The sequence below is a fragment of the Opisthocomus hoazin genome, chromosome 3 (genome assembly GCF_030867145.1).
Source record: "Opisthocomus hoazin isolate bOpiHoa1 chromosome 3, bOpiHoa1.hap1, whole genome shotgun sequence".
NCBI classification, from domain to species: domain Eukaryota; kingdom Metazoa; phylum Chordata; class Aves; order Opisthocomiformes; family Opisthocomidae; genus Opisthocomus; species Opisthocomus hoazin.
The window spans coordinates 90,348,136-90,373,562 of NC_134416.1; the positions used below are offsets into that span (position 1 = coordinate 90,348,136).

Sequence of the window (25,427 nt, forward strand, 5' to 3'; positions counted from 1 at the left end):
CGCCCCTCTGCCGGCCCGGTGCCACGCCCCCGGCAGCGCAGCCGGGTCAGCCCCCCCCGGTGTCTCAGCGCTCGCCGCCGCTCCCCACCCCGCCCCGCCGGCTGCTGGGCCGCGGCGGCGCCGCGCGCGCGGAACGGGCGGGGCGGGCCCCGTCGCTCATTGGCGGAGGGAGTGCCTGGTCATAGTGGCGTCAGCGGCCGCCCGCGGCTCGCCGCTGCCGCCCGCCCCGCGCGCCCGGTTGCGGAGTGGCTGCGGGCGGAGGGGGATGGCGGCGGCGGCGGCGGCCGGGGCTCGCCGAGCTGGTGGGGAGGCGAGCGGGGCGTGTTCGTGTGGCTACGGTTGAGCGGGGAGGGTGAGGGAGGCCCCTGGGAGGAGCGAGCCGGGGGGGCGGGCGTGCCCGTGGCCTCGCCGCCCCTCAGCCTGGCGCCCCGGCCCTGGGCGGGCGGGACGGAGGGAGGGCAGGAGGCCTCCTCAGCGGCGAGGCGGGGGCGGCTGCCGGCGCCGGGGCTCCCCCCGCCAGGGAGCCCGCGTGTGGGCCGGAGCGTCGCGCCGCGCTGGGGTGAGGACGGCGGTCGAGATCCGCCGGAGCAGCCGGCGGCAGAGGCGGGCTGACGTCTTGCCCCGTCCCTCTTCGCAGGTCGCGGCCCTGCGAGGGAGGGCGCGGCGATGGTGCCGCGTCCCACCTTGGAGCCCATGCGTGGCTGAAGGCGGAGAGGTGCGGCGGGAGGCGGCTCCTCAGCGTGGCGGGCTCTCCGCTCCCCCCCGCCATGGAGGCGGCTGGCTCGGAGTGGCTGCTGGTCCCGGCGCGGCGGCTGGTGTCGTGGGGCGCGGCGGGGGCCATGGTGTTCGGCGGCGTGGTGCCCTACATACCGCAGTACCGAGACATCCGCCGGACGCAGAACGCCGAGGGCTTCTCCACCTATGTCTGCCTGGTGCTGCTGGTGGCCAACATCCTGCGGATACTCTTCTGGTGAGTCGCTGCGGTGGGCGCCCGCCTACCCGGCTCCGGAGGCGCTTGGTGCTGGCGGTGAAGCGTCGGTGGGGAACGTGTGAGGAAATAACGTGTTTTTCCTACTTTCCCCCCCTCTCTTGAAGATCAAAACCCCGTCGTTTCGTAAGTGGATGGATCTGTGTTGTGTAAAATCAACTGAACTCGGGAGCGCTGGCTGTTACCCTTGCCGGATCTGATTGTCAGTGCTCGGATGTTCCGAGATGCGGCATTTTAACCTCTTGGTAAAGAGGTTTATTCTAAGTCAGATCTTTTTTCTTCCTGACTGTGTTTCACATCTCCCTTGCCTCTCTAGCTCCGTTCTCGCGGTGAAGGCCCCGGCCCCACACGCTTATCCTAGCATTAACTGGTATTAACGTCACGGGGACGCTTGCCATGTGTTTTTGCCTTTTCCTGGGATGCCAGCTGGCTTCAGAGGGGGTCCACTTCTAGAGCTCCATGCACAACTTCAGACTGAAATATTCATTCTCTGATGAGCAGGTGAAAAGTGGGCTGCCTTTCAAAGCAACTTCTTTTTGTGTTTGACGCCACTTTCAATATTTAAAAGGGGTTTATTCCATATTTAGGTCTTAGCTGCTGCTGGACAAAGCAAATGTCGTTAGGGTGTGATTTCAGCGAATTAACTTTATTAACCTATGTTCCCCATTACTTCTTGTAATGTAGATGCTGGTAGCGCTGGGAATGTACTTGAGAAACCAAAGATGCAATAGCATGAAAAATTTACTGCAACGAAGAACAGTTCTAAGAATATTTTGATTGCAAAATATTGCTTTGTAGTCCACAAAGAACTGATAGGTAACAGGCTACCTCCTTTTGTTGGTTTCCAGTTTATTTTTAAAGCTCCACTGGCCCTTTAAGTACAAGGAGCTTCCTGGATTCTTCCACAGCAAAATGCAACATGTGAATGCTGTGGTGGAGTGGAGAAAACAGGGGACCCTCTCTTGGGACCGGCTGGCAATCAATCTGAGGAGTCATCACTAGATCAGAGCTACTTGTTGTATTGGACCTCTGTTTTGCTGGGGAGACGTGTGTGGAGCAGCTGTTGGAGAAAGCAGAGAGCAAGTAGAGGAACTGGCAGGGGGAGAGGAAGTGAACAGCCTGAGCTGACAGTTTGAGAGATAGATATTGTCTAATTTTTTGTTTCACTGGAGGTAGTTGAAGTATGCAAATGGTTTGCACCTGAATGGAGATGCTGGCAGTTTCTGGGTAACCCAGGTGAGTGCATCTGTTAACTGAGACTTGGACGATGGGAGAACTGAAAGATCTTTGATTTGAATCGAGTTTAAGTATATCTAGTTAAGAGATGTGCAAAAGAATAAATACTATGAGTAATGAAAAGTTGTCATTTAAGTTGGTGTTAAAAGATTTGTCAGCACCTCAAAAGAGAGAGAATGCAGTTCTATTGAGAAGATTATGTAAATTGAGTCCCTGACGCGTACTAGCTCTGTGTAGGCTCTGGTTGTCTTGGAGCTTGGTGATCATAGGTTGGAAAAGGCCTCTAAGATCGTCAAGTCCAACCATATGATGGCACGGAATGGCTTCATGTGGCATGTGTGTAGGTGTGTCTGGCTGCTGGCTTGTGATACAGCCACTTCTGTGGGGAAGTGTTGCAGTCATGAGCCTACAGAAACCTTTCTGTCTGTATGTTGAATGAATCTTTCTTTCAGGTTCTATTGAACTAGAAGACAGAGAAGACGATTTGCATAATGATAATTCAGTGTTCCCTGAGAGAGGATGTCTTGCTTCTCTACTTAGAAACGTTAGGCATCCCTGATAGTTCATTATAAACACCAGTAAGTCATGAAAGCAGCACTGAGGGTGGATATTGACCTTGCGTATATGGGTGATTAAAAGAAGATAGCAGAGCAAGAGCCTCTGATTTCTGTGAACATATTTGAAGTGCACCCATAGAGCAGCTTGGCAAATCAATTTTTGCATTAGTTGTTTAATGTCACCTATGGCTGATGCATTATCTGGCACATAGCATGCTAGATAATTTGAATTAAACAGCAGTATTATTCTCATTGTGTATGTGATATTAATTGGAGGGAATTTGAAGGTTTTTATTATAGATTTATTAAATAATTTGATCCATTCTTGCGCAGGAACAGAACTGTTCCTACAAGTAATTTTGTTTTGTGTATAAATTCTTCCCCAATCTGACTTTCAAAGTACCAGTTGATGAGATTACTTCTCCTTCCCTGTAGCAAACCAGTCCAGACCTTAATCCCAAATCTCTCTTTTGGAAACTTTACTGACATATAGTTGCTGTTTTGAGTTATTTTTAGTTTCTCTTCATTACCCCTGGTTATTAAGCCTGTGACTTATACCACGTTTTTCCCTCCTGACCTCCCCTCCACCCAAATCCAAAAAAAAATACTTAAAATGTTAGGCCTTAAAAACTTTGAAGTTCTAATAGCATTGCTTTTCAGGCCTTAATTGTTAGGATGGCTCATGGTTTGTTTGTTGTGGGGTTTTTTTTTAACCTTCAGAAACATTTCTGTAATTTGCTTCTGTTGTTACTTCCAGATTTTTCCTGAATTTCATATATTCTTGAATTTGAGACTCAAAGTGGAATGTTACGTATTTGAGATGCTTAGGCAACAGGAACAGACAGTTCCTGTCTTTTATGCCGTGTTTCCTCTGTATTTTCAATCTTGGATTAGTGCTGTTATTCCTGTATCTCTGTCACTCATGACATACCCAGTCCCACCTTTCCCCTATTCCTCTACTATACTTTGTTCATCTCCGCTGTGGGGACAATTCCCTTTTTTCCTGTTTGTAAATTGACAGATTCCACATGTTCCTAGAAGTGTACTTAGTTATCTGAGAGTGTGGGGTTTTTTTTCTTAATGTCTGGTTTTGCAGTGGGTCAAATCTGAGCTTTCGTCTCCCCTCCAAATAATTTACTTCCTAATCTACTTGGCATATTTTATGTGTTAATAGAGTTGCAGCTGGTGTAGTGCACTGTGACAGGAGCCAAAGAACGAATACTACTGAGATCAAGGATAACAATCCTGTTTCCAGTTACCTGTTTTCACAGTTTCTCTTCCTCCATTAGACTGTCTGCAATGGTAAGCCATCTTTTAAAGTTAGGAGGACTCGGTGGGAAGAGCCTCTCCTCCTTGTCTTCCTCCCACCTAATCCCTTAGTTTCGGGGTGTGCTCAGAGAACTTCTGTTTGCTAGTGATGACAGTAACATGTTATCCATTAAGTCATTTTTCATGCTTCTCTGTTTCATGCTGTGTGAAAATGTCATTTTTTAAAGAGATGTTTCTGCTTCCACTTACATGTGTTTGTCCTTTCCCTGCTCCGACAATGACTTATATGCCAGAACTTTGTGGAAAAGCAGCGAGAGAGGACTGGTCTGCAATAGTGAAAACTGCATATGGATAGCAATGGGCATGATCCCACTTTGTTTATGCACACATGGCTTTTGTTCAGGATAAAGAAAGTAGAAGCTTGATCGTGCAAACTTGTGCTTCAGTGTGTTGACTGTATGTGAAGTCTTTGGCCGTTTTAAAGAGGATTCTGAAAAGAAGAAAACTTTGAAAAGTAGGCAGTCTGTGCTCACAGCATCACACAATGGAGTCTCGGTTTACCAGTGTGAAAAGTAGATTTTGTGCTGTGACTAGACTTGATGTCAAGTTAGCTTTATTTTTAGCAATGATCTCTTGTTAGAATTGTATATAATGCCTCAAAGCAGCATTTATTTTGGGGTGCCAGTGTAGCTGCTGGTCGTGATCTGTGTGATTGGTGTCAGCTGCTCCTTTGTTCTAGTCCTTCTGCTGTTGCCAGTACTGCTGCTCCTGTCTTGTCTTTTCCAGACCCCATAGGTCATTGTTTCTCGCTCTCCATGCAGTTCAGCTTCTGGACTGGTCAGCCTGAAGAAGGTCTGTGCTGTGGGTAAAGAGGAAGAGGCAGTGGAAAAAATCAACGCCTATGTAATTCTGGTACATATGAAGATGTATGGCATGCTCTAAAAAATTTGGTATCAATTTTTTTTCCCTCTGCATTTTTAATAAAACACTTCATTACCATCTTTGTAAGCTAATGTCGTATTGTACTTGCTAGAGTTAGCTCTGATTTCTTGTTCAAGACTGGTTGTTACAATATCCAAGAGGATCCCAAGTCTTGCTGGTGCTTGAGCTCTGAGGTGGTTAATCACCTGGTTAAGCTGTCTTAGGCTGTTTTGAAGTTGTGGCCTGGCCTCAGAGCGCACTGTGGCACTTGAACTCAATTGTGACCGAGACGGACGTATCTTCTTTGTTCATGTCCTACATGGCCTACAGTCTGCCAGCTGACTAGCTTTGTGTTGTCGTGATCAAGAACAGGAACGAGAAGGCGGGCGAGAGTTATGTGATCAGTTGGGGGTGGAGAATGCAGAAAAACTTACTTGTGAGTTCTCCCTCTCTTCCCCCTTTCTATTTTTCAAAACAGAGCTTATGGCGAGATAAATTATGGTTTCTTTTAATATTAAAATCAGAATAAATAGCTGGGGGAAAGGGAACTGCAGATTTCTTAGAAGTCAGCGGTAGGCATTTTCATTTGTATCTTTAAGCTCAGCAAAAAGCACTTACGCTCCCTGCCGTTCCCAGAGGTTTTTAGACTTTTGTTTCATTTTTGCAGTCTATGAAATGTTTTAAGTAGTAATGTAATATGGTTTGTGTATTTTCCAGGAAGACAATATTCTTTCCAGAGGTTTGAGATGCAATTCTGTGGGCCGCTGGCCTAAACTTCATACAGCAACACCATATAAATCCAAGCAACAGAAAATAAAACTGTCCAATTTTGTAGTTGTTCTCACAAAATAGTTGCCTTAAGACAAACTGTGGAAACAAGTTCTGACTGTCAGGGAAAAGATGAAAGCTACGGAGTGTGTTATTTTGGAGAAGAGGTAACCTTCTACCCATTCCACATCAGTTCACCTGAAGCAAAGCAGGTTCTGAAAACTGTAATGTCAGTAGAACTAGAAGCTCTTTGTGCCAGATGGAGTCGGAGGAGTAAGCTCCTTGCTATGAGGGGAGGTTTACCGAGCCAAGTATGCAGCTGGAGGTAATTTATAGGAAAACATTGGACTTGCTGTTGTTTGGGGTAGATTCCCACATATTTATTTATTTTGCTGTAACACCTATAATGCTACTTGTGGATCAGGTCCCTGCAGTCAGGTGTTGCTTTGACTTCAGATAGTGGGCCAGCGATGTCTGTTTGTAGGACTTCCTGTGGGAAGGAGAAACTTTTGCTTTGAAGACTTTTGTTACTAAAATGGATCTTGCCAGCTTTTACCATCTGGGGAAGGTGGGATGATGCTATGAACCAAGCTGACAGAGTGACTACAACTTTGAAAGACTGTGTTACATGTGGCCTGCTGTGGAATCTTGCTCAGATATTGAGAGCAAAAGTGTTAGGCAATTGCTCCTCCTTTTTATAAATGCCAGAGAGCAAGGATAAAATGCACTGCTCCTTTGTACAAAAAGTAAATGTAAAGTAGGATTTTGTATGTTTCCTTTCAGAGATGTCTTGGGAAAGGAGATAAGCAAACCTTTTGTGTTGGTCTAGTTGGGGCTGCTTTTGCACAATCAGCCTTTGCTGTTTTGAGTAAGCCCAGGACTGGAGTGGCAGGATTATTGCAACAGGATTGAGTCGTACCAATGGAGTTACCTAGTTTTCTCCATGACTAGTTAGTCTCTGCTCTGGCTCGAATGTTCACATTTGTCTTCATCACCCTCAACATGCATTAATTTTTTTAAGGCTGTTGAGATACTAATAAAATGTGAGCGCCTCTTCCTCTTTATTTGCACATTTGACTACTACAGGAAAAAAGATTTCTTTTGTTTTTATGGTATTAAGTAAACAGTGAGAAGCTCTTTGTCTCTTTATAGTCTGACATGCGAAGTCTGAGTTGCTTGACTACTGCAAATGTCACGGTTGCTCACTTTGTCGCATAACCTTGTAGCTTTGGGGTGAAAATGTAGAATAATGATGGTGACCCCCTCATCCTAGGACGTCAAAGTTATTCTTTTCTGCTAGCCCATTCTAGTGTCAGAAGGCTCTTTATCTTTCTCTCATAATCTAATGTTCCTCCCCTGGGACATACCTGCTCTGGCAAAGATAGAAGTCACCTCTGCGAGGCCAAAAGTAAACAGAACATGGAACAGCACACTCTCTGCAGGCCTTGCATCTTGCAGTGCTCCCAGCTCAGGCTGGCATGAGTCGTCTTAAATTAGATTAGTGTTGCTTTGGCAAGGCCCTAATATCATTGCGGAGCAAGCAGCTTGGAGTGGTGTTTGTTTCCACAGTCCTGAGCAGAAGAAGTGTTCTGGCTTTACTTTTCAAGCTTCAAGAACCCGGCAGTGGTATTCCCTTCAGTCTTGATGTTGCGGTGGTGTGGTGTAGGCCATGTCCTGTTAGCTCTGTCTGTCGGTTTCCATGGCAGCTGTTTGATTTCCTGTAGATGTGACCTAGCTTAGAGGGTTGTATTGCCTGCAAGACTCAATTTGGGGCTTGCTGTCTGGGGAGATGTATTTCACGTGAGTATGTTCTGTTGTGTAACCTTGGTCTTTGGCTGGAGGATTGTAAGAAAAAAGAAAAAAAAAAATACAGGTGTTGTGCATTGTTTTAAGTCCTTATAAGAATTTTTAAATTTCCAGTCTACCTTTCTTGTGTGTTTTGAGTTCAGTTTTACTCCCGTGCCTTCCCCCCCACCCCCGAGTTTTTAAGGGGTAGAGGGTCTGCAGCAATACTTCCAGTCTCATTTCCAGTAAGGCTGTGGTAATGGAAAATTGTTAATGATCAGACATCAGGTGGCCATGCTTGTGTGTGTTTGTAGGGGGTGGATGTTTATACTGTAAGCAATACTTCATGAGGCACCGATTACTGCATGGCCAATAATCTCCTTAAGCTAACCTGCTCTGGATTTGCCATCCGAATAGCTGCTAGTTTATTGTGCTGCTAGCTGAACCCCTCAAATTCATTGCTGTGTTTTTACATGCAAATGCATTTGTGATTGACGATGGTTTTTCTAAGCCTGATGTGAAGGTTTTAACTGCTCTGTAGTTCTAAGTGAGTCTTTCACATTTTATTTTCTCATTCTCTGAGTAAGAGGCAAATATAACAGTGAATTCCAGTAGTTCAGGGGATCTTGGCCACAGTCGGCAACACAGGCCGAATGAGCCTTGGGATCATAGGCTGGGCCAAACTTCTGTTCTTCTCCTCTGCATTTTTTCCTAGTGCAATGAAAGCCTTAACCAGAGAGCACTCTGCCTGTGATTACATGCATCAGTTATGTTCTTTGTTTCCTTCCTCATAGCATCCTCCAGATTTATTATGGTAATGGCTCTTGTGTGGCCCACCACAAATCCATCGATGGTAGAAAAAAAGGGGGGGACTAAGGTACATGCAGCTGCTGTTCTTCCAGTAGCTACTGGCGGTGTCTTGGCAGTGGTGTGGAGGCTTAAGGCATTGTCCTGCTTTTCCTTAGCTGTATGCCATTAGGTAGAAAATACTTGGCCATTTTCACTGGTGCAGGCTGCTTGGCAGTTCTGCACAGGAGGACTTCCGAGGAAGCTAGTCAGGGACTTGCCAGTCTCTTTCCTATTCCTTATTAGTCGGTTCATAACAAAAAAAAATCTCGCTGATGAAATGGCTACAGTGGAAATGCAGTATTGTGTGAGGGAGCGTGATGGTGAACCTAGTTGGTTTTTACAAACATGGAGCTCTGCTATTCAAATAACCCAAGCATAAGAAATTATATTTTGCCAGGATGCTATAAAACAGGAACTGTCAAGAAGGAGGGCAGTGGTTGCCATGTCTGTGAGGCTGAGGTCTGCAGCAGCATGGTCTGCTCAGGGAATGGCCTTAGTAACTGTGCTATGAGGGAATTTAGAAAGCCTGTGTGTCTCACGGTGCAGGCTGAAGGAGTTGGGGAGCATAACAATGTTTTCATCAAATCCCTTCCTCGGCGTCTTTCTCTTCAAGGCATAAAACCCGGTGGAACTGAGTACAGAGAAGCAGCTCAGCGTGATGTGTGTGCAGCCTTCCTATTGTAAATCTAATGTACTTCGAGGGCTGCAGATTGAAAGCTTCCAGCCTTCACCTCTAATACACTTATTGAGAGTGTCTGGTGGGGACTGCTGAGCTTTTATCAAGTAATGCAGAAAGAGAAGTTTGGAGCATCACCGGCCTTTACTGAGGGGTCTCATTTTCTTGTGACAGAACCTTGTGCAATCACATAAGAGTGAGCTCTTCAGTCAAGATTGAGCACTAATCTAAGTTCACCTCTCTGTGTTACGTGCAGGAAGGGCTCGGTAGTCCCCACCAAGCATAATCTGTGAGCAAGCAGAAATTATATTGGAGGAAGGCGGGAGGGCAGGACAAGACAAATTATGTGTGTTCGGTTCCCATATCTTTTGGACTTCCTTACTTCCCCTGACCTTGGTCCAAATTAGACACACTTTGATGAATTGATTGTTGTGTTCTGCAGACCTGGTCTTTCTGCTCAGATGTCTAGAGCCAGACAAGGCAGACAAAGCGTAATACCTTCCCCACCCCATAGGAAGGTGTTATGTTAAAACTAGCAAGCTAACAGCCATGGGTATTTATTTCTTTATAGGGCAAGTGCTGTTGTTTTTAGGACATCTGTGTCAATTTTTAATTTTTAAGGTGAAAATTTTGCACAGAAGTGTTTGTGAAATCTACAGAGTATATATATGGAGAGGACACATAAACTGGTATTAATGTGACATAACTCTCTGGTCTCTGTGCTGCCTTGGCTGCTCAATCAATCTGCTTCTCCTTTCAATGTAATAGGTTTGCTGCTGGCTTTGCAAACAAAGACTTAAACTTCTGGTTTCAGAATATCTAGGATCAGTCCACAGGGGTGTTGTAATAAGGTTCTCAGATACTCCTTCAAGGGGATTGTTGCTCTGAGCTACTGCGTGTGCTTCTAGATTTGGCTGGTGACTTTCTCTTCCTCAGCCTTTCATACCTGTTACTGTTAGGATTTCATTTTTCAGGTGCTTAGATAGGATCAAAGAATGAAAGTAACCAGGTACAATACTTGTCATCTTTGAGATGTTTTATATATTTTCTTTTCCTTTTTTTTTTTTTTAGGTTTGGAAGGCATTTTGAATCCCCGCTTTTGTGGCAAAGCGTTATCATGATCATTACTATGTTGCTGATGCTGAGACTGTGCACTGAAGTACGTGTGTCCAACGAGCTAAACATAAAACGTCGCTCTTTTGCAGGTTAGTTACAGAAACTGGCTTTTGCAGGATAAATCTTTTTGAAAGCATGATGCGCTGTATTTTGGGCAAAAGTTCTGTCTGAATTGCAGTCCAGTCTTCTTTCTTGGTAATTCAGTGTAGCATTTCCTGAACGTCTGTTTTGAAACTGCTTTTTTCCAGATAAATATGTAAAACTGTAATTTTATTTCAGACGGGTCTTGGTTCAGTCTGGAAATTGGAGATCTCCTTAGTATTTCACACCATGCCCTGAATATAGAGCTGGCTGTTATGCCATTGTGCTAGCCTGGATATTTTTTTAAGATCTTGGCCAGAATAAGAAGTTGTTTTCTTCAGCTGTACTTTCTACCAAGTTCTTGGGTATGATCAGACACTATTACCAGAAATTTTATTTTCCAATTGCAAACACTTGCGTTTGTACATAATTGATTTTCTACTCATTGAGTTATTGGCTGTCAAAGTAGGAGGTGCAGTCATATCATAGTTGCAAAACCGTGTCTTTTTGTATACCATTTCTTTGGGTTTTAATGTGGGATTAGTTGGGATTTATGAGAATTTTCACATATTTTTTATTTTGGTTGTTTGTTGATTTTTAGGCGTCAGTAATTTCAGTCAGGGCCAGGGTATTATTCTTTTATTTAATGAAATGCTCAAGCTCTGTGGAAGTCCCGACTTTTTTTCCCAGAGGGGGAGTTTTTGTGTTCCTCTGTGTTGACTTTGACTTGCAACATTTCTGTTACAGCTTATTACCAACAGGAACAGAATTAATACTGTCAGCTTTTTGTCAGTTGTTTTGCCAATATGGATGTATGATTTGTTCTCTCCATCTGTTCTTTTCCCTCACTCGCTAATAATTGAGGGTCTGATCCAGTTCCAGATATCCACAGCCCTCATTAGAAGGAAACAGCGTACTGGCTGTGCAGTAGGGTAATTTATCTAATAGCTAAGGAAGCTATTTCCATTTGCACTTGTTGTGGAATATAGTGTGAAACTATTCAGGTAAGTGAGTTCATGTGAAAGAGGAGCTGCACTCCAGCTCCCAAACACAAACTGCTGTGTTCGCAAGGGTTGTTAGTCTGGCAGGATGGCTGACTTTAAAACTACTTTCAGCCAGATTTAGCAGCAGTTAAAATCCAGGAAGCATTTGGGAGGGGTATGTATGCTTTCTCCCTCCTTTACACTCTGTGCTAGCGCTTTATGAAGTGGCAGAAAGGTTCCTCTGTTTGCCTTTTCTGAGAGGAAATTAACTTCTTGCGCATTTACGCACACACACTCTTGCAGGCTCCTTTGGTAACCTTTAGACAAAAATGGGAGGCTATTCAGTTTAATATATAGCCCTCTTTAAACAACTCTCCCTGAAAGACATGCAGTCTCCTAAGGGATAATCGGTCTTTCCCTTACCAGGTAGTGGAAACTCCTCAAGGTTGCATGGTGTCATTTGATCCTTTTTCCTGAAAGTCAGCTTGTCATGTGTTCGGTTGGCTAGAGAGACTGATTTTTACCTGCTTGGGGACCCTGATTATTTGTTTTCATCAAAAGGCTTGCATCCTTCCACAAACTTTTGAGAACAGCTAAAATATTTTTTACCTGTGATTGATTTTTAGAAAGGCCAGCAGTAACAGACGAAACATATAAATGCATACAAAGCTCCTTTCATGCGAGGCAGAAAGATAGGTTGGTATTTCAAGCACAATATGAGTAGGAGTGAGATCCTTGTTTCTAATCCTGCTCCTAATCTTATCTCTTACATTTTATGGCAATCTAGGCAAGCTGATAAATCTGTGTACTTACTTTCTTTCCTCATAGCTTATTGGGGCAGTAAGAAGCTAGGTTTGAAGTTGGTGCTTTTGATTAACCTTGCAGAATCCTGAGGGGAAGGTGCACAATTTCTGTATGATGAGATAATTTGTTATTTCTCACGTGGCTGGTCTTCAGTTGAAACATTTTTCTTCTTTAATTTCTATCCTCCCTGTGAAAGTTTCTGCAAAATAATCCAAAATATTTAGAAAGTGAATTGAATAGAATATTTTGGTGGGAGTATATATCTCCTCCCCCGCTCTCCCCCGGTTAGTATATGATTACCAGTGTGTTTTGAATTATGTGGGAGTTGCCTTTTTTTTGTTATCCTCACAGATGAGGTCGCTTAAGTAATAACTAGTTCAGAAGGAATCTACTCAAAATTTCTTGAAGCATTAAGGAACAGTCTCTCCTAATCCTGACTAGCTTGTTCTGTATTCTCTACCCTGTTTTGTGGTTAAAATACATATCGATAGTAATTCATTAGATAGACATAAAGCCATTCAGTCGAAATGCTAGTAACTATCATAGCATGAAAAATACAGTCTCTCTGGACTCTTTCCAGTAATGTTTGATTATGTCTTGTAGGCTTTATATAAAGAACTTATTAGGAAAACTCGCATAATCTTTTACTTTTTCCCCCAGTTACTTCTCAGTTACGGGATTTTGCTCCCGCTCCCTTTTGGTTTTGCAAACTGAAAGTAAGTTGAAAGTGGCAGAGCCCATCCTATGCTACTGCTGCCTTCTCTGACTTTTGTTCTGGATACGTACACTTTGTCCTTCAATTACATGTGCTGATTGAAGACAGAGTAAGTCCACTTTATATATTGAACTGTTTTACTATTTTTTGAACTTTGACTCTATAGCTTGTGTTTAACTGTTCTAAATTGGAAAAAAAAAACCCTACCAAAACAAGAAAACCACAAAACCCCCCCGACTTTATTTTAAAACCTCCAGTGATAGAACAGTTCTCTCTGCTGCATATGCATACTTTGAGAGCTATGTGAAGGAGTCTTCAGATGAAATCAGCAGGCAGGAACAATCTCTCCTTCGTCTTATTTAACACCACTTTATAATTGCATCTTGACTGCTTTAATGCAGATCTCCTGGTGCTATTGGTGTGGTAACAATAGCTCTCCATATTCATTGCCTACTTTTAAATTGGTGTCTGTGCAGCCTTGTGTGCTGTGGTATGGGCTCAGTACAGAAAGGCTCAAGGTTTAGTGATAGTTTCTTTTGTTATAATTGGTTTTTTTTCAAAGGACTGTAGTATTTCTGGGGTGTGATGGTGCTACCATGCTAGAGAGCTGAATGCTGAAAAGCAAAATGTGCATGTACCGTGTCTTGATTTGAGAATCAAGAGGAGGCTGAAGCATGATACTCACAGCTACAGACTGCTGAAAACATCTGGTCACTCTTGAAAACGTTGGCAGGCCAGAGCAGTCTCTTCATATTCTTGGAGAGACAGACATTCTATGAAGAAGCCTCATTTTATTTCCCAGATAAGCCTTCAACCTCTCTCCAACAAATACTCAATTTCAGTTATGTCCAAGACATCGTGACAGATTTCGAGCACCCTGAATGTATGAACTGTACTGAAAACCAGTGGATAGCATTTGTTAAAAATGGGCTGCTGGATGTCTCTTCTTATACGTGCAGCCCAGCCTCCTTAAGTAGAACATGGGCTCTTGTGTTTTTAGATGAAGATGATGTCCTCTGGTCATTCATCCAGTTCTGTCTTCCTTCCAACTGCTGGTTGTCTTAACCTGCTTTGTAACTTCTGTCTTCTTATAGCACTCTGATCCCTTGAAGAGTCCTGTTTCTGGCACTGGAAAGCACTCTTGACATAATATGTTGTTTTCAACTGACATAGGAAGGCTGGACTGAAGAAATTGAGCATGCAGAATGTTTGGTGGATGGGGTCTACTCTGTCCTTCTTGATACAATTGGCTTAAACTCAGGCTTTCTGAAATTATTTTAGAACAGCATTTTCCACAGGAGGCAAGGCAGCTGTATTGTCTTAGCTGATTACACATACGTCCCTACACAGTCAATGTTGCTGAGGTAACAGGTTGTATTCTCAGATCATAAGTATATAAAGTAAGAGTTAAGCTGTCTGTTTCACTGTTTTTAAGTCTTCATTTTCTCCCCCTAGGCACACTGCTGTTGGGTTGTGCATTGAGAATGTTCTGGGACTTCATACTGCTTGACTCTATCTTAACATCATGGGGTGGGAGCCTTGTAGAAAGCATGGAGACTAAAATTTCTGGCATGTTTTGTTTTGGCCTTTGTTTTTTTTATAAGCAAAGTGTACTAACTGGCTAAACTGTAACTAAAAGACCCACTGTTGCATTTAATCATACAAGTCTGTTTGTCTTTCCTTCCTTTTTTTCCCTCAACTCTTTTTTACGTAGCTGCAGATAGTAAGGATGAAGAAATCAAAGCACCTCCCAAGAGATCTTATCTGGGTATGTACTATACAAACCCATTCTGCATGAAGTTGTCCGCTCAACTACATATTTCATGCTTTGCTACTTTTTGTAACCATTTTTGGAAATGTTTGCATGATCATTTCTATAGAAAATGTTTGCATTACCTTTTCTTGACATACTAATACCTGGCATGTGATTTTTTTTTTTTTTTTTAAATTTAATTTTCCCCTCACCACTTTTAACTTTAGTAGAGGAAAAGATGCTTTCAGCTCCATTTCAGAAACCATTTTTTTGAAGACAGTTGGATTCACCGCATTGTGTCTATCAATGATACCTTCCTTTTTCCTTCCCCAAGTTAGACAAGCAAAATATTACATGATGCAGGGATCCATCTCTTCAGACTCTCATTCCTCCTCTTCCAGCTCTGACTCTGGAGGAAACTATGAAAAATACAGGATTATCTTTCAGCATTGTTCAGAATGCTGGATAAGAAATCTCCTACAACACTTGATGTTCAAACAAAATGACTGCATCCTTCTGAAACTTTCTGGCTTGTTCCTGTCTTTCATTAGAGCAGCCTCAAAATTACTGTTTGGGAATTAGTAACACTTAAGGTGAGAGCTCCCAATCTTCAGTTTCAGAGTTGGAAGCTATGTTCTTTAATTTGCCTAAGGAAGAGGAAATATTAGGCGCAAACCAGCTTTTCGGTACTTTCAACTCTTAGTAGTTTGGAAAGATAGTTTCAGTCGAGTCATAGTAATTCTGTTTTAAATTAGTTGGGCTATTGCATTAAGGAAGTTATACCGACTAGAGACACAGAAGTTCCCCAAAGTCATCTTTTAGGCTGATTTTAGTTGAACTGCCACAGAATCTCACATTGATACTTGTTATTCTCTTCTGCAATTCTTGAGCTAGCAAGGCATTCAGCTGAAAAAATACAGGGTAAAGGAGGGTATTACTGGTGCAAAAGGAGAGTCTCTACCTCTGTATTTGTCAGCACACACAGTTAGTTAAACTGGAGTTAGCTCTGAGAAACGCTGCCAGAGAGTGATATTAACCTTCAAGAGTGCTTTCTTGAAGCTGTTAAAACCACTCCTGTTAAGGTTAAATAGACTCAATTTATCAATGACATGGACAGCGACATCGAGTGTACCCTCAGCAAGTCTGCAGATGACACCAAGCTGAGTGGTACGGTTGAGACACCAGAAGGACGGGGTGCCATCCAGAGGGACCTGGACAAGCTGGAGAGGTGGGCCTGTGTGAACCTCATGAGGTTCAACAAGGCCAAGTGCAAGGTCCTACACCTGGGTCGGGGTAATCCCCGCTATCAATACAGGCTGGGGGATGAAAGGATCGAGAGCAGCCCTGCTGAGAGGGACTTGGGGGTACTGATAGACGAAAGGCTGGACATGAGCCGGCAATGTGCGCTGGCAGCCCAGAGGGCCAACCGTGTCCTGGGCTGCATCAAGAGAAGTGTGGCCAGCAGGTCGAGAGAGGTGATTCTGCCCCTCTACTCTGCTCTGGTGAGACCTCACCTGGAGTACTGCGTTCAGCTCTGGAGCCCTCAGCACAAGAAGGACATGGAACTGTTGGAGCGGGTCCAAAGGAGGGCTACAAAAATGATCCGAGGGCTGGAGCACCTCTCCTATGAGGACAGGCTGAGAGAGTTGGGCTTGTTCAGCCTGGAGAAGAGAAGGCTGCCGGGAGACCTGATTGCAGCCTTTCAGTACTTAAAGGGAGCCTATAGGAAAGATGGGGACAATCTTTTTAGTAGAGACAGCAGTGACAGGACGAGGGGTAGTGGTTTTAAACTAAAACAGGGTAGGTTTAGGCTAGATACAAGGAAGAAATTCTTTACAATGAGGGTTGTGAAACACTGGAAGGGGTTGCCCAGAGAGGTAGTGGAGGCCCCATCCCTGGAAACATTCAAGACTAGGTTGGACAGGGCTCTGAGCAACCTGATCTAGTTAGTGGTGTCCCTGCTCGCTGCGGGGGGGTTGGACTAGATGACCTCTAGGGGTCCCTTCCGACCCAAAACTTTCTATGATTCTATGACTCTCTTTTAGTGATTCGTCTTCTGAATCTTCCCTTTCAGATTTAGGGGCAAAATGCACACTTTGGGAAATTTACCTTGTTTGGTCAGATACCACTATTCTGCAAAGCACCTTTTCCTTTTCTGTTTTCAAAACATATTTTTCTGCACTTAGTATCAAACTACGTTGTTTTTTCTGTTTGTCTTCAATCCTAGTTTGTAGTAATTCTCACTGTCTTGCAACACTAACCAATGGAATGTAAACTTTAAGCAGTGCTATCTTCCTTGTGCCTGTATTCCTGCTTTACTAGTATTCAGCAATGCTTCATTTACAGTGTCAGAGCTAGAAACAGCTCTCGGCTCCTAGTTACGATGGAGTGGATTATTCAAAAATGCTTGAAGTGGTTAAACAGAAATAAGTAACTTAACGTGACCTTTTACTCATTTCAGATTTTTTTCTTGTCTTTTTTTGGTTAATAAGTCATTTGCTTGGTAGTTTGATAGCTTAAAAAGTTGAGGTTTGTAGAAGAACGCGCTGTATCTCCTAATCCAACTGATTTAAGTCTGAAACATTTGATTAATAAATGTTATTTGAAGTTCATTTTGTAATTGCTTAGCAAAAGGGGATGAATTGAATTATCGCTAAGGGACAGGACCGTCTTACATCTCAGTTTAAAGAGTGGGGTGGGCAAGTCTGTTGAGAATTGATAGTTTGTACTGTTGTAAACAAATTAGAAATGTTTTGAGGTGTTTGTGTGTAGTGTATGTGTAGCAATATGTCCTGGTGGTGTAAAGAGTGGGGTGCATGGTGCATTACATCACAGCATAAGTCATACTTCAATTTACAGAGGGTTTAACTAACCTGTGTCCTGCAGTGCTGTGTTTTGCTCCAGCTCTCAGGAAGCTCGCTTAGAGGTTAGGGTAGGGGAGTATTTGCCATACTTTTATGTGGCAGTGCATTCTCACAATGTCCCTTAACGAGTTTTGATTAAACTTTTGTTCAAGAGCAACAAATTGGCTTTTTCATTTCTCCTGTTTATTTCGGTGATATAAAAAATGCTCTTTAATATGCTTTAGGTTTCAGAAACTGTTATATTACTTTCTTTTTCCAGTTACATAGTAAAAGCGCTGTATGTTGTGTTCAGAGTTGAAGATTGACTATCCATGCACAGTATTTTGTTGTAGAGCTGTTGAACCATTAATCTGAAAATGTACTGGTCTACCAATGAATTTTAGGTGAACTTGTTGGATAAATACGGAGTCATTTGTTTGATGCTTCTCTTTGAATAAGCACTGAGCTCCTGCTGTGCTCCCTGGGATTCCTTTTAGGTGTGTTTTATTGTCAGTAATCCAACAAACCACTTAATGCCACTGTGTTCTCCACACATTACCTGAAAAAGCCTTTATCTGGCACATGACTCTGAAAACTGACTTTCTAGCAGTCAGTACTAAGGGGAGTTGAAGGTGTGGGGGAAGGTCGCTGTAGTTTCACTGACTTGAGTAAAATAAATATGATTTACAGTACGGTGGGCCCCAGAGTGGAGGGTTTCCTGATTTCATACAGAAATAAAATTACTCCCCTCTTTTGCTAGGCAAAGGAAGGATTAAAAAATAAATTACGTAGCTCCAGTTCTGAAGGAATAATGATTTATTCCATTTGTTTTCGAATGTAAGTACATAGTTCTACCTAATGCCTGCAAGCATTTGATGGCTACTGCTGAGGCTCGGCAAAGCTGCAGTTTAGTGATGTTTGTTTTTTTCCTTGATGAGATGTTGTAGAACAAATGTGGATAAATGTCTTAATGTGTTACACTAAAATACAAGTTTCCTGTATATATATTTTGAGCCCTGTGAGTGGTGGAGGTTGTTGGGGCAGAAGTGACAAAATACTAAACCAAGGCATTGCTCCAAAGAGGCTGTATCTTTTGAAGTTGTTTAGAGTGGTGTCACTGGAGTGGCAGGCAAGTCTCAAAGTGAATGTGACTTACTTGATTTTTCTCCAAGCAGATGTTTAACTGTTTTGAAGGATACTTCTGGTAGATCCACAAGGGTTTTCCTTCCTTCTCTGAAGGTGATTTTAAAACTTACCAGATTAGTGAACCCTGAACCTTGCTTTTAGCCAGGACAAAAAGTTATTGAAGTAACACAAAGCTTTACAACAGTAGTAATAAAATGACAAAAACTTAGATTCAGCAAATACCCATTGCAAAAATATTTAGAACTACTTTTTTAGGGGAAAAAAATGTAAAATGTCTGTGTAGTTAACTTCACAGAGTTAGTATCTGCAAAGTAATGAAGAGATAATAGTGATGTGAATTAAGCAGGTGCAGTTGTCTGCTACCTGGTTTCTACTGGCAGTGTGACAGCCTGGTAAATAGCTCACACTTTCACCTCTTCTTTTGTCCACACTTTTTACTTAACTCAGGGCACCAGCTGGCTTGTGATAAATTAAGTGTTGGCATACTCTAGAACAGCGCTACACCCTTCACAGCACATGTAATGTATTAAACTTTGTTTAATCGGCTTTCTGGCTCCCTCTGTTCAGAGTGTTTGGTCTGTTTGGGTTCAGCAGGGGCACCCGGCTTGCAAACGTGCAGGCATGCGCTGGAATTTTTCCGTGGGTGCTCTGTAAATAACATGCACAATACTCTGCTCTGTCCAGGCCTCGACATCCTGGGCAGAGCTGAAGACAGAGCAGAGACACAGTTTCCCTTGGCCAGTTGTGGGTAGCACTTTGGTTTCATTGGAAGTATGTGACTTTTATACCATTCTCTCTAGTAGTTGCGTTCCCTGTATAGCATCTGTAAATTACATATCAAAAGCACAGTTGTTGCTGGGATGCAGCTGCCACCACCTCTGCCTCTGCGTAACTGAATGTGGATGTGAAGGGGTTTAGATCCCTTCTCCCAAGGGCTACATGTATCCTCGTAAGACTAATTTCAAAGTATTTTTGTTGATCTTTTGGGGAGGGTGTCCAGGAGAGATGGTATCCTTGTGTGGAACTAGGACGCCAAAAGGCCTACTTTGCCTGAGGAAATGGCACCCGGCTGCATCGGCACTTTGGCTGTAGTTCTGTATGTGGGGGGAACAGTTGCTTCCCCTCCTCTTTCTCTCCATCAGTATTTAGACCTTTTCAGGAGACAAAAGAAAATAAGAAATGGAGATTCTAAGGATGAAGTGGCAATTTTCAGTTTGTTGTAAGTAAATACTGAAGTTGAAAACTGTAGAATGGGTTTTTTTTTAAATACATACTTTTGGTTTCTTAGTTGATGTTGCAGAAGAAACAAATGGAAGTCTGGAAAATAATGTGTCTGTCCGGGTATGGGTCTGTGCAGGAGGTCTAAGTAATATTCAGGCATTTCAAAATAATTCAGTCCGAATAGAACAGTATTAAATATTTTTAAAGAAGCTTACAAATCTTTTGAGTGTTGAATGGATAACTTTTTTTACCTACAGATGCAGACAGAAGGAGGGAATGGTTTCATTAAGAAGGCTGTTCTGTTATTTTCACAGGGAATTTAGATTTCCTGAACTCTTGCAAAACCAATACTAAGATACTTTTCCTTCAGACAGCTTGAGAAAAATGGATTTGGGTCAGTCTGTTTTCCAGGGCCAGTGTTACATTTCTCAGCAGATACTCTCTTTCAAGCTTCAGAGTTCCGTATAGTGTAAACCTTTCTTCAGCTCCTCAGTCTAGTGGGCCTTGACTGAGAAGTCGTACTGTGGCCTTCTCTGTCCTGTTGAAAAGTGTTGGAAGTTACTCAGTAGGGAGGGCATAACTTTTTGCAGGCATATCTAGTATTATTCACAAGTTATAAAAGGAAAGAAGTTGTTTATCTACTTAAATTCTGTATTTCAGAGAGACATTTTCCTTTTCTAGAAGATGCCTGGCAAGGGAGGAACCCAAATAATAGTTTATGATTGTTGAGGCCTGTGTGCAACTGTGGTCCCCCCTCTGGTAGTTTGCAGTTTACTTAATGAGAGAGACCCAGAAACACACCCCGCCCCCCCCCCCCCCCCCCCCCGCCCTCGAGGAGACCTGCGATAAACCTGTCCACAGACTTAGAGATGCTGTGGTGAGGGATCTGGGTGCGCAGGTCTCTCTGTGAATGTGTGGTGTGTAACAGGTTTACGTGTGAGAGACAAGTGGTGAGATGCATGAGAATAAAGGTGATCACCAGCTGTTTGTTTTCATGGGAGCCATGGATGAACTCAGCAGTAGAAGGGGAAAGTATGAGGCAATACCTTCCAAACCTTAAGCTGATTTCAGATGTGTTGCTCCATTCATGAACTACAGACATAACATCAGTAGTGGTAGTAAAGCCACAGGCAATAACACACATGTCCCTGTGTTGTGGGTTCACCTGGGCAGGCAACTCAGCCCCACACAGCCGCTCGCTCACTCCCCCCGCAGTGGGATGGAGGGGAGAGTCGGAAGGGTAGAAGTGAGAAAACTCATGGGTTGAGATAGAGACAGTTTAATAGGTAAAGCAAATACTGCACGTTTTTTAGGCAAAGCGAAATAAGGAATTTGTTTACTGCTTCCCATCGGCAGGCAGGTGTTCAGCCATTTTCAGGAAAGCAGGGCTCCAGTGTAACGATTACTTGGGAAGACAAACTCCATAACTCCAAACACGCCCCTTTCCTCCTCCTGAGCGTGCTGTGTACGCTTTTTGTTATCACTTGATGAACGTCTGCATAAAGGCCATTTGTCTGGGCTGATTAAATACCAGTATTATACCGAGTAGTCATTTTTTAGACATCCAGGAATTCTTGCCTCAAGTGGTTTGTCTTGAGTTTCCTCTTGGAGAAAGGTAAGGTGATGGAATGTGGTTTGTATCCAAAAAAAGGCTGGTTCTTTCCAGAGACCAAGAAATGCCAAGGATTCCTGTCTTAATCCTGCTTTCTGGTTTGTATGATCTGGCTTTCTGGTGTGTGTGATCTATGGAGAGCCTGTTACTTCATGTTAGCACGTGGGTCCTTCTTTTCAAGTTGCAGTCTTACATTGTTAGTCAGCACAGTTCATACTGACTTCTTACTGTGTCTGACTGTCATCTGGAAGTGGAATGATATGTCATCTGCCAGGTAAATAGCTCTTTTCACTGCTAACCTGCTGTTCTGTTTGTGTAGGTAACATAATTCAGGGAGGAGAGGGGTCTTGTTTGAGTGGTAGCACTTAATCCTGTTTCCAGAACTTTGATTGGCACAATGGTGGTTGAACAGGTTCCTGCTGATTTCAGGTTTTGGATTGGAATGTATGTATTTTATCTTCTTTTAAGATGAGACTGAAATTGGTAGGCAGAGAGGTAATGTCCTTTAACAGACTACCTGGGGATAAAATGTCTTCAGCTGTGCAAGCTCTTGTGCAGGTCTGAAACTGCAGCAGTGAGGTTCAAGCTCCATTCAGTTTGGAAGCTACTTTTCTTAGAGTTTAACTGGTTTATTTTATCAGTTAGGCCAGTTAAGTGAGAAGAATTAGTTGCCACATTTCACATCATTGTCCTCTCTGGGATGGAGAATGGGATAAATACCTAGCGTGTAATGTGGATGGGTGAGTTGCATTTCAGGAAAAAAATTTAGCATGCAACAAACCCAACGGTTCTAGAGTATCTATAATTTTTTATAATCATTGATGAATTGTAGTTTCTTGGCTTGTCATTTGGCAACTTGACAGAAAAAATATCGTCCCTGAGGCTTCTGCTCAGGTCAGAGATGGCATCTTTGACAGTGAAGAGCTTATATGGCCGGTAATGTTTCTCTCCTTTGAGTTTGTGTGTGGAAGTTGGTGCATAGTGGTTGTTTCATACTAGCCACGCTTTTTCCACCAGGCCGTTTGATATACTGAATGAAATATTTTGCGTTCCCAGTTCAAGAAAGATGAGGAGCTACTGGAGAGAGTCCAGCGGAGGGCTACGAAGATGGTGAGGGGACTGGAGCATCTCTGCTACGAGGAGAGGCTGAGGGAGCTGGGCTTGTTTAGCCTGAAGAAGAGAAGGCTGCGAGGGGACCTAATAAATGTTTATAAATACCTGAAGGGTGAGTGTCAGGAGGATGGGGCCAGACTCTTTTCAGTGGTGCCCAGTGACAGGACAAGGGGCAATGGGCACAAACTGAAGCACAGAAAGTTCCAGCTGAATGTGAGGAAGAACTTCTTCCCTCTGAGGGTGACGGAGCCCTGGCACAGGGTGCCCAGGAAGGTTGTGGAGTCTCCTTCTCTGGAGATATTCAAGACCCGCCTGGACAAGGTCCTGTGCAGCCTGCTGTAGGTGACCCTGCTTTGGCAGGAGGGTTGGACTAGATGACCCACAGAGGTCCCTTCCAGCCCCGAACATTCTGTGAGTCTGTGATTCTGTGAAGTGTAAGTAGCATCCCTGGATTTTGAGGACTGTATCAGAAGGGTCATTGTAAAAAGTATTTTTTTCAAAAGGCTTGAGAAACTGGGGCTGCCACCCACAACTTCTTTTGGTTCTTGAACTGAAACATCCAAAGCTTTAAGGGCTGAGGGGGTTATTCTTATCTCATGCGTAATGTGGGCAATAACATTTTGCTTGTATGTTATTGTGGTGCACACAGTAACTTGTAGTCAAACTGGTTCATCATCCTAGTTTAAAAATCTACCCATTCTTGATCTGAAAGGTCCAGAGTACCAGTTAGTAAAGTGAAATGTCCTTCATTTTTAAATTTTAACAGGTTAGCTTTGGACAGGAGATTGGACTGGATGTCCTGCAGAGGGCTTTTCTAATCCAAGCTACTGCGGGATTATAAATAAAACATTCTGCTGATGGTTTACTGTGAGACCACCACATGCAAGTTGAAAATACAGTCCTTTTGTTCCTTTTACTAATTTCTCCATTTCAGAGTAGGATATATATTGTTAGCTATGAAGAATACTACAATAATCAGAAATACTCTTTGTTCTTAATTTGTCAGCTGTATTAGCTTTGCAATGTTTTGCGTCACACGTTAATTCATCTGGCTCCTGTTGTTGGTGGTAATCAAACAATATACATCTTCTCTGTCCCTAACACAAGGAGTTGAGAAGGTGTCACGTGTTTGCTAGTGATTGGGGCAGGGAACTTGGAGAGCGGTGTTATGTTTTGGGGCCACCACATTTTAAAATTATTATTTAACACTCTGAGTTTTCAGCTTACAGGCAGTAGGGCAAACAGCCATCCAGAGACTTGTAAAATCTCTTCTGAGTCAGAATGGTTTCAGTAAGATGTTGTCTGGTGGTAGAGCAGTATGTTCAGACCTGAGTTAGGGGCCTTATAAACCCCTTCTTTTGCACCAGCCTTGCTATGGCTTTTGAATGGCTTCAACATCAGAACGGAAGCAGGCCATTCTTCTTATTGATTTCTTCATGCAGTTTACAGTGCTTGTTTTTGTAGCTTAAAATGACGTGCCGTTGTAGCCCATGTGAAGGGCCCATGCCTGTTCTGAAAGCCTACCCACTACAAGGAGAAAGAGCTGGGGGACAGGTGTTTGGGTGGGGATGGACAGGCAGAGCGTGGGTGCAGGCTGGGTGGAGTGAGCGGGGCTGGCGTGGCAGGGAGGCCTTTCCTTTGCCGGGGTGCGAGGAGAGCACGCTGCAGTGGTTGGGGGAGCTGGGAGGGAGGAGGGCAGCTCTCTCAGCCTTTATTTAAAAAAAAGAAAAACGTGGGCAGGGAACAGCAAAAAATCAGTATCTGCTACCAGGAAATTCTAGTTTTATCTCAAATTGAGGGAAAGCTGCCCTTTAATGCTTGGAGAAAAGAGAGAGATGGTAAAAGTGGCTCTCCAGCTTGACGTGAGTCATAATCGCAGGCAAGGCTCAGTGCTGCGTTCCTGTAGCGTGCAGCTCGGGGTTCTTGGTGGCTCTGGCTTCTGGTGCCCCTGGCCAGCCCGAGGGCTGTCACCCCGCTGCAGGCTTGAGGAAAGAGGATGGCTTGAACAGGTTCTGTTGGAAGAACTGTGCGGTGGCAGAAATACTGCTTCTGGCACAAGTACCGCTGCTAGTCGGTGGGGTGGTGGGGAGATAAACCTGTGAATAAAAAGTGAATTTTGCTTGTGCTGCGTGTGTTTTAACTGGAGGAAGGAGAGCTCAGAGCAACACGTAGCCACATGAGGGTGCTCTTGGGTTTCCAAACCTTGCCTGCTGAGCCGCTCAACTGGAACCTGATGGAGCAGTCTGATCGCGCTTTTAGGGATGCGGTGGTAACTGTAGAAATAGTGAATAAACTAAGAGATTTTGAAAAAACACCCACTTTGTAGTGGCAGCCAGAATAATTAGTTGCTTTAATAACATCAGCAATGAAACGTCTAGATATTCAGATACAATCTATTTGTCTGCGCATCCTGCAGGTCACGCAACATGTATGCAGCAAAGCTGTTGCTTCAGTTTGGTAGATGTGAGAAGCTTTTGCAGTTGCCTGTGAGTGTGCCGTGTGCTGTTGTATACGTGGTCACGTCTAGATCCAAATGGTGAAATTCATTCTTTAAATAAAGTTGCAGAATAATTTGGCTTGTAAGGGGCCTCTGAGGTTGTTTGGTCCATTTCCCTGCTTGAAGCAGGTCCAGTTACATGAGGTTGCTCAGGACCATGTCCGGGTGAATTCTGAGTATCCCCAAAGATGGAGATGCTGCAGCCTCTCTGGCACCTGTGCCAGTGTCTGACCATCTTTATGGTGATAAAGCTTTTCTTCCATCTAACTGGGATTTCCCTTGTTGTAATTCAAGTCTGTTTCCTCCTGTCCTGTCACCATGCGTTCAGGAAAACCCTGTCTCCATCTTCTCTACACTCATCCCTTAGATCGCTATAGACAGCAAGAAGCCTTTGTCTCTTAAAGCTGTATGAACTTGGTTCTCTTAGCCTCTTCATGTACATCATGTACCTCAGCCCTTTAATCATCTTGGTGGCACACCACTGAGCTCATTCT

At 43.6% G+C, this 25,427-nt stretch overlaps 1 protein-coding gene across 2 annotated transcripts in view; it reads left to right on the plus strand.

Moving 5' to 3' along the window:
- Positions 1-234: 234 nt before the first annotated feature.
- Positions 235-25,427, plus strand: part of SLC66A2 (solute carrier family 66 member 2) — a 70,644-nt gene continuing 45,451 nt past the window's right edge. Inside the window, exons 1-4 of one of the 2 annotated variants that reach the window (XM_075417039.1) lie at positions 235-302; positions 638-970; positions 10,121-10,254; positions 14,463-14,516. In XM_075417039.1, coding sequence (XP_075273154.1) covers positions 768-970; positions 10,121-10,254; positions 14,463-14,516 — 391 coding nt within the window. In that variant the 5' untranslated portion in view covers positions 235-302; positions 638-767. The remainder of the gene's footprint in view (positions 303-637; positions 971-10,120; positions 10,255-14,462; positions 14,517-25,427) is intronic. The other variant, XM_075417040.1, reaches the window with a different exon arrangement.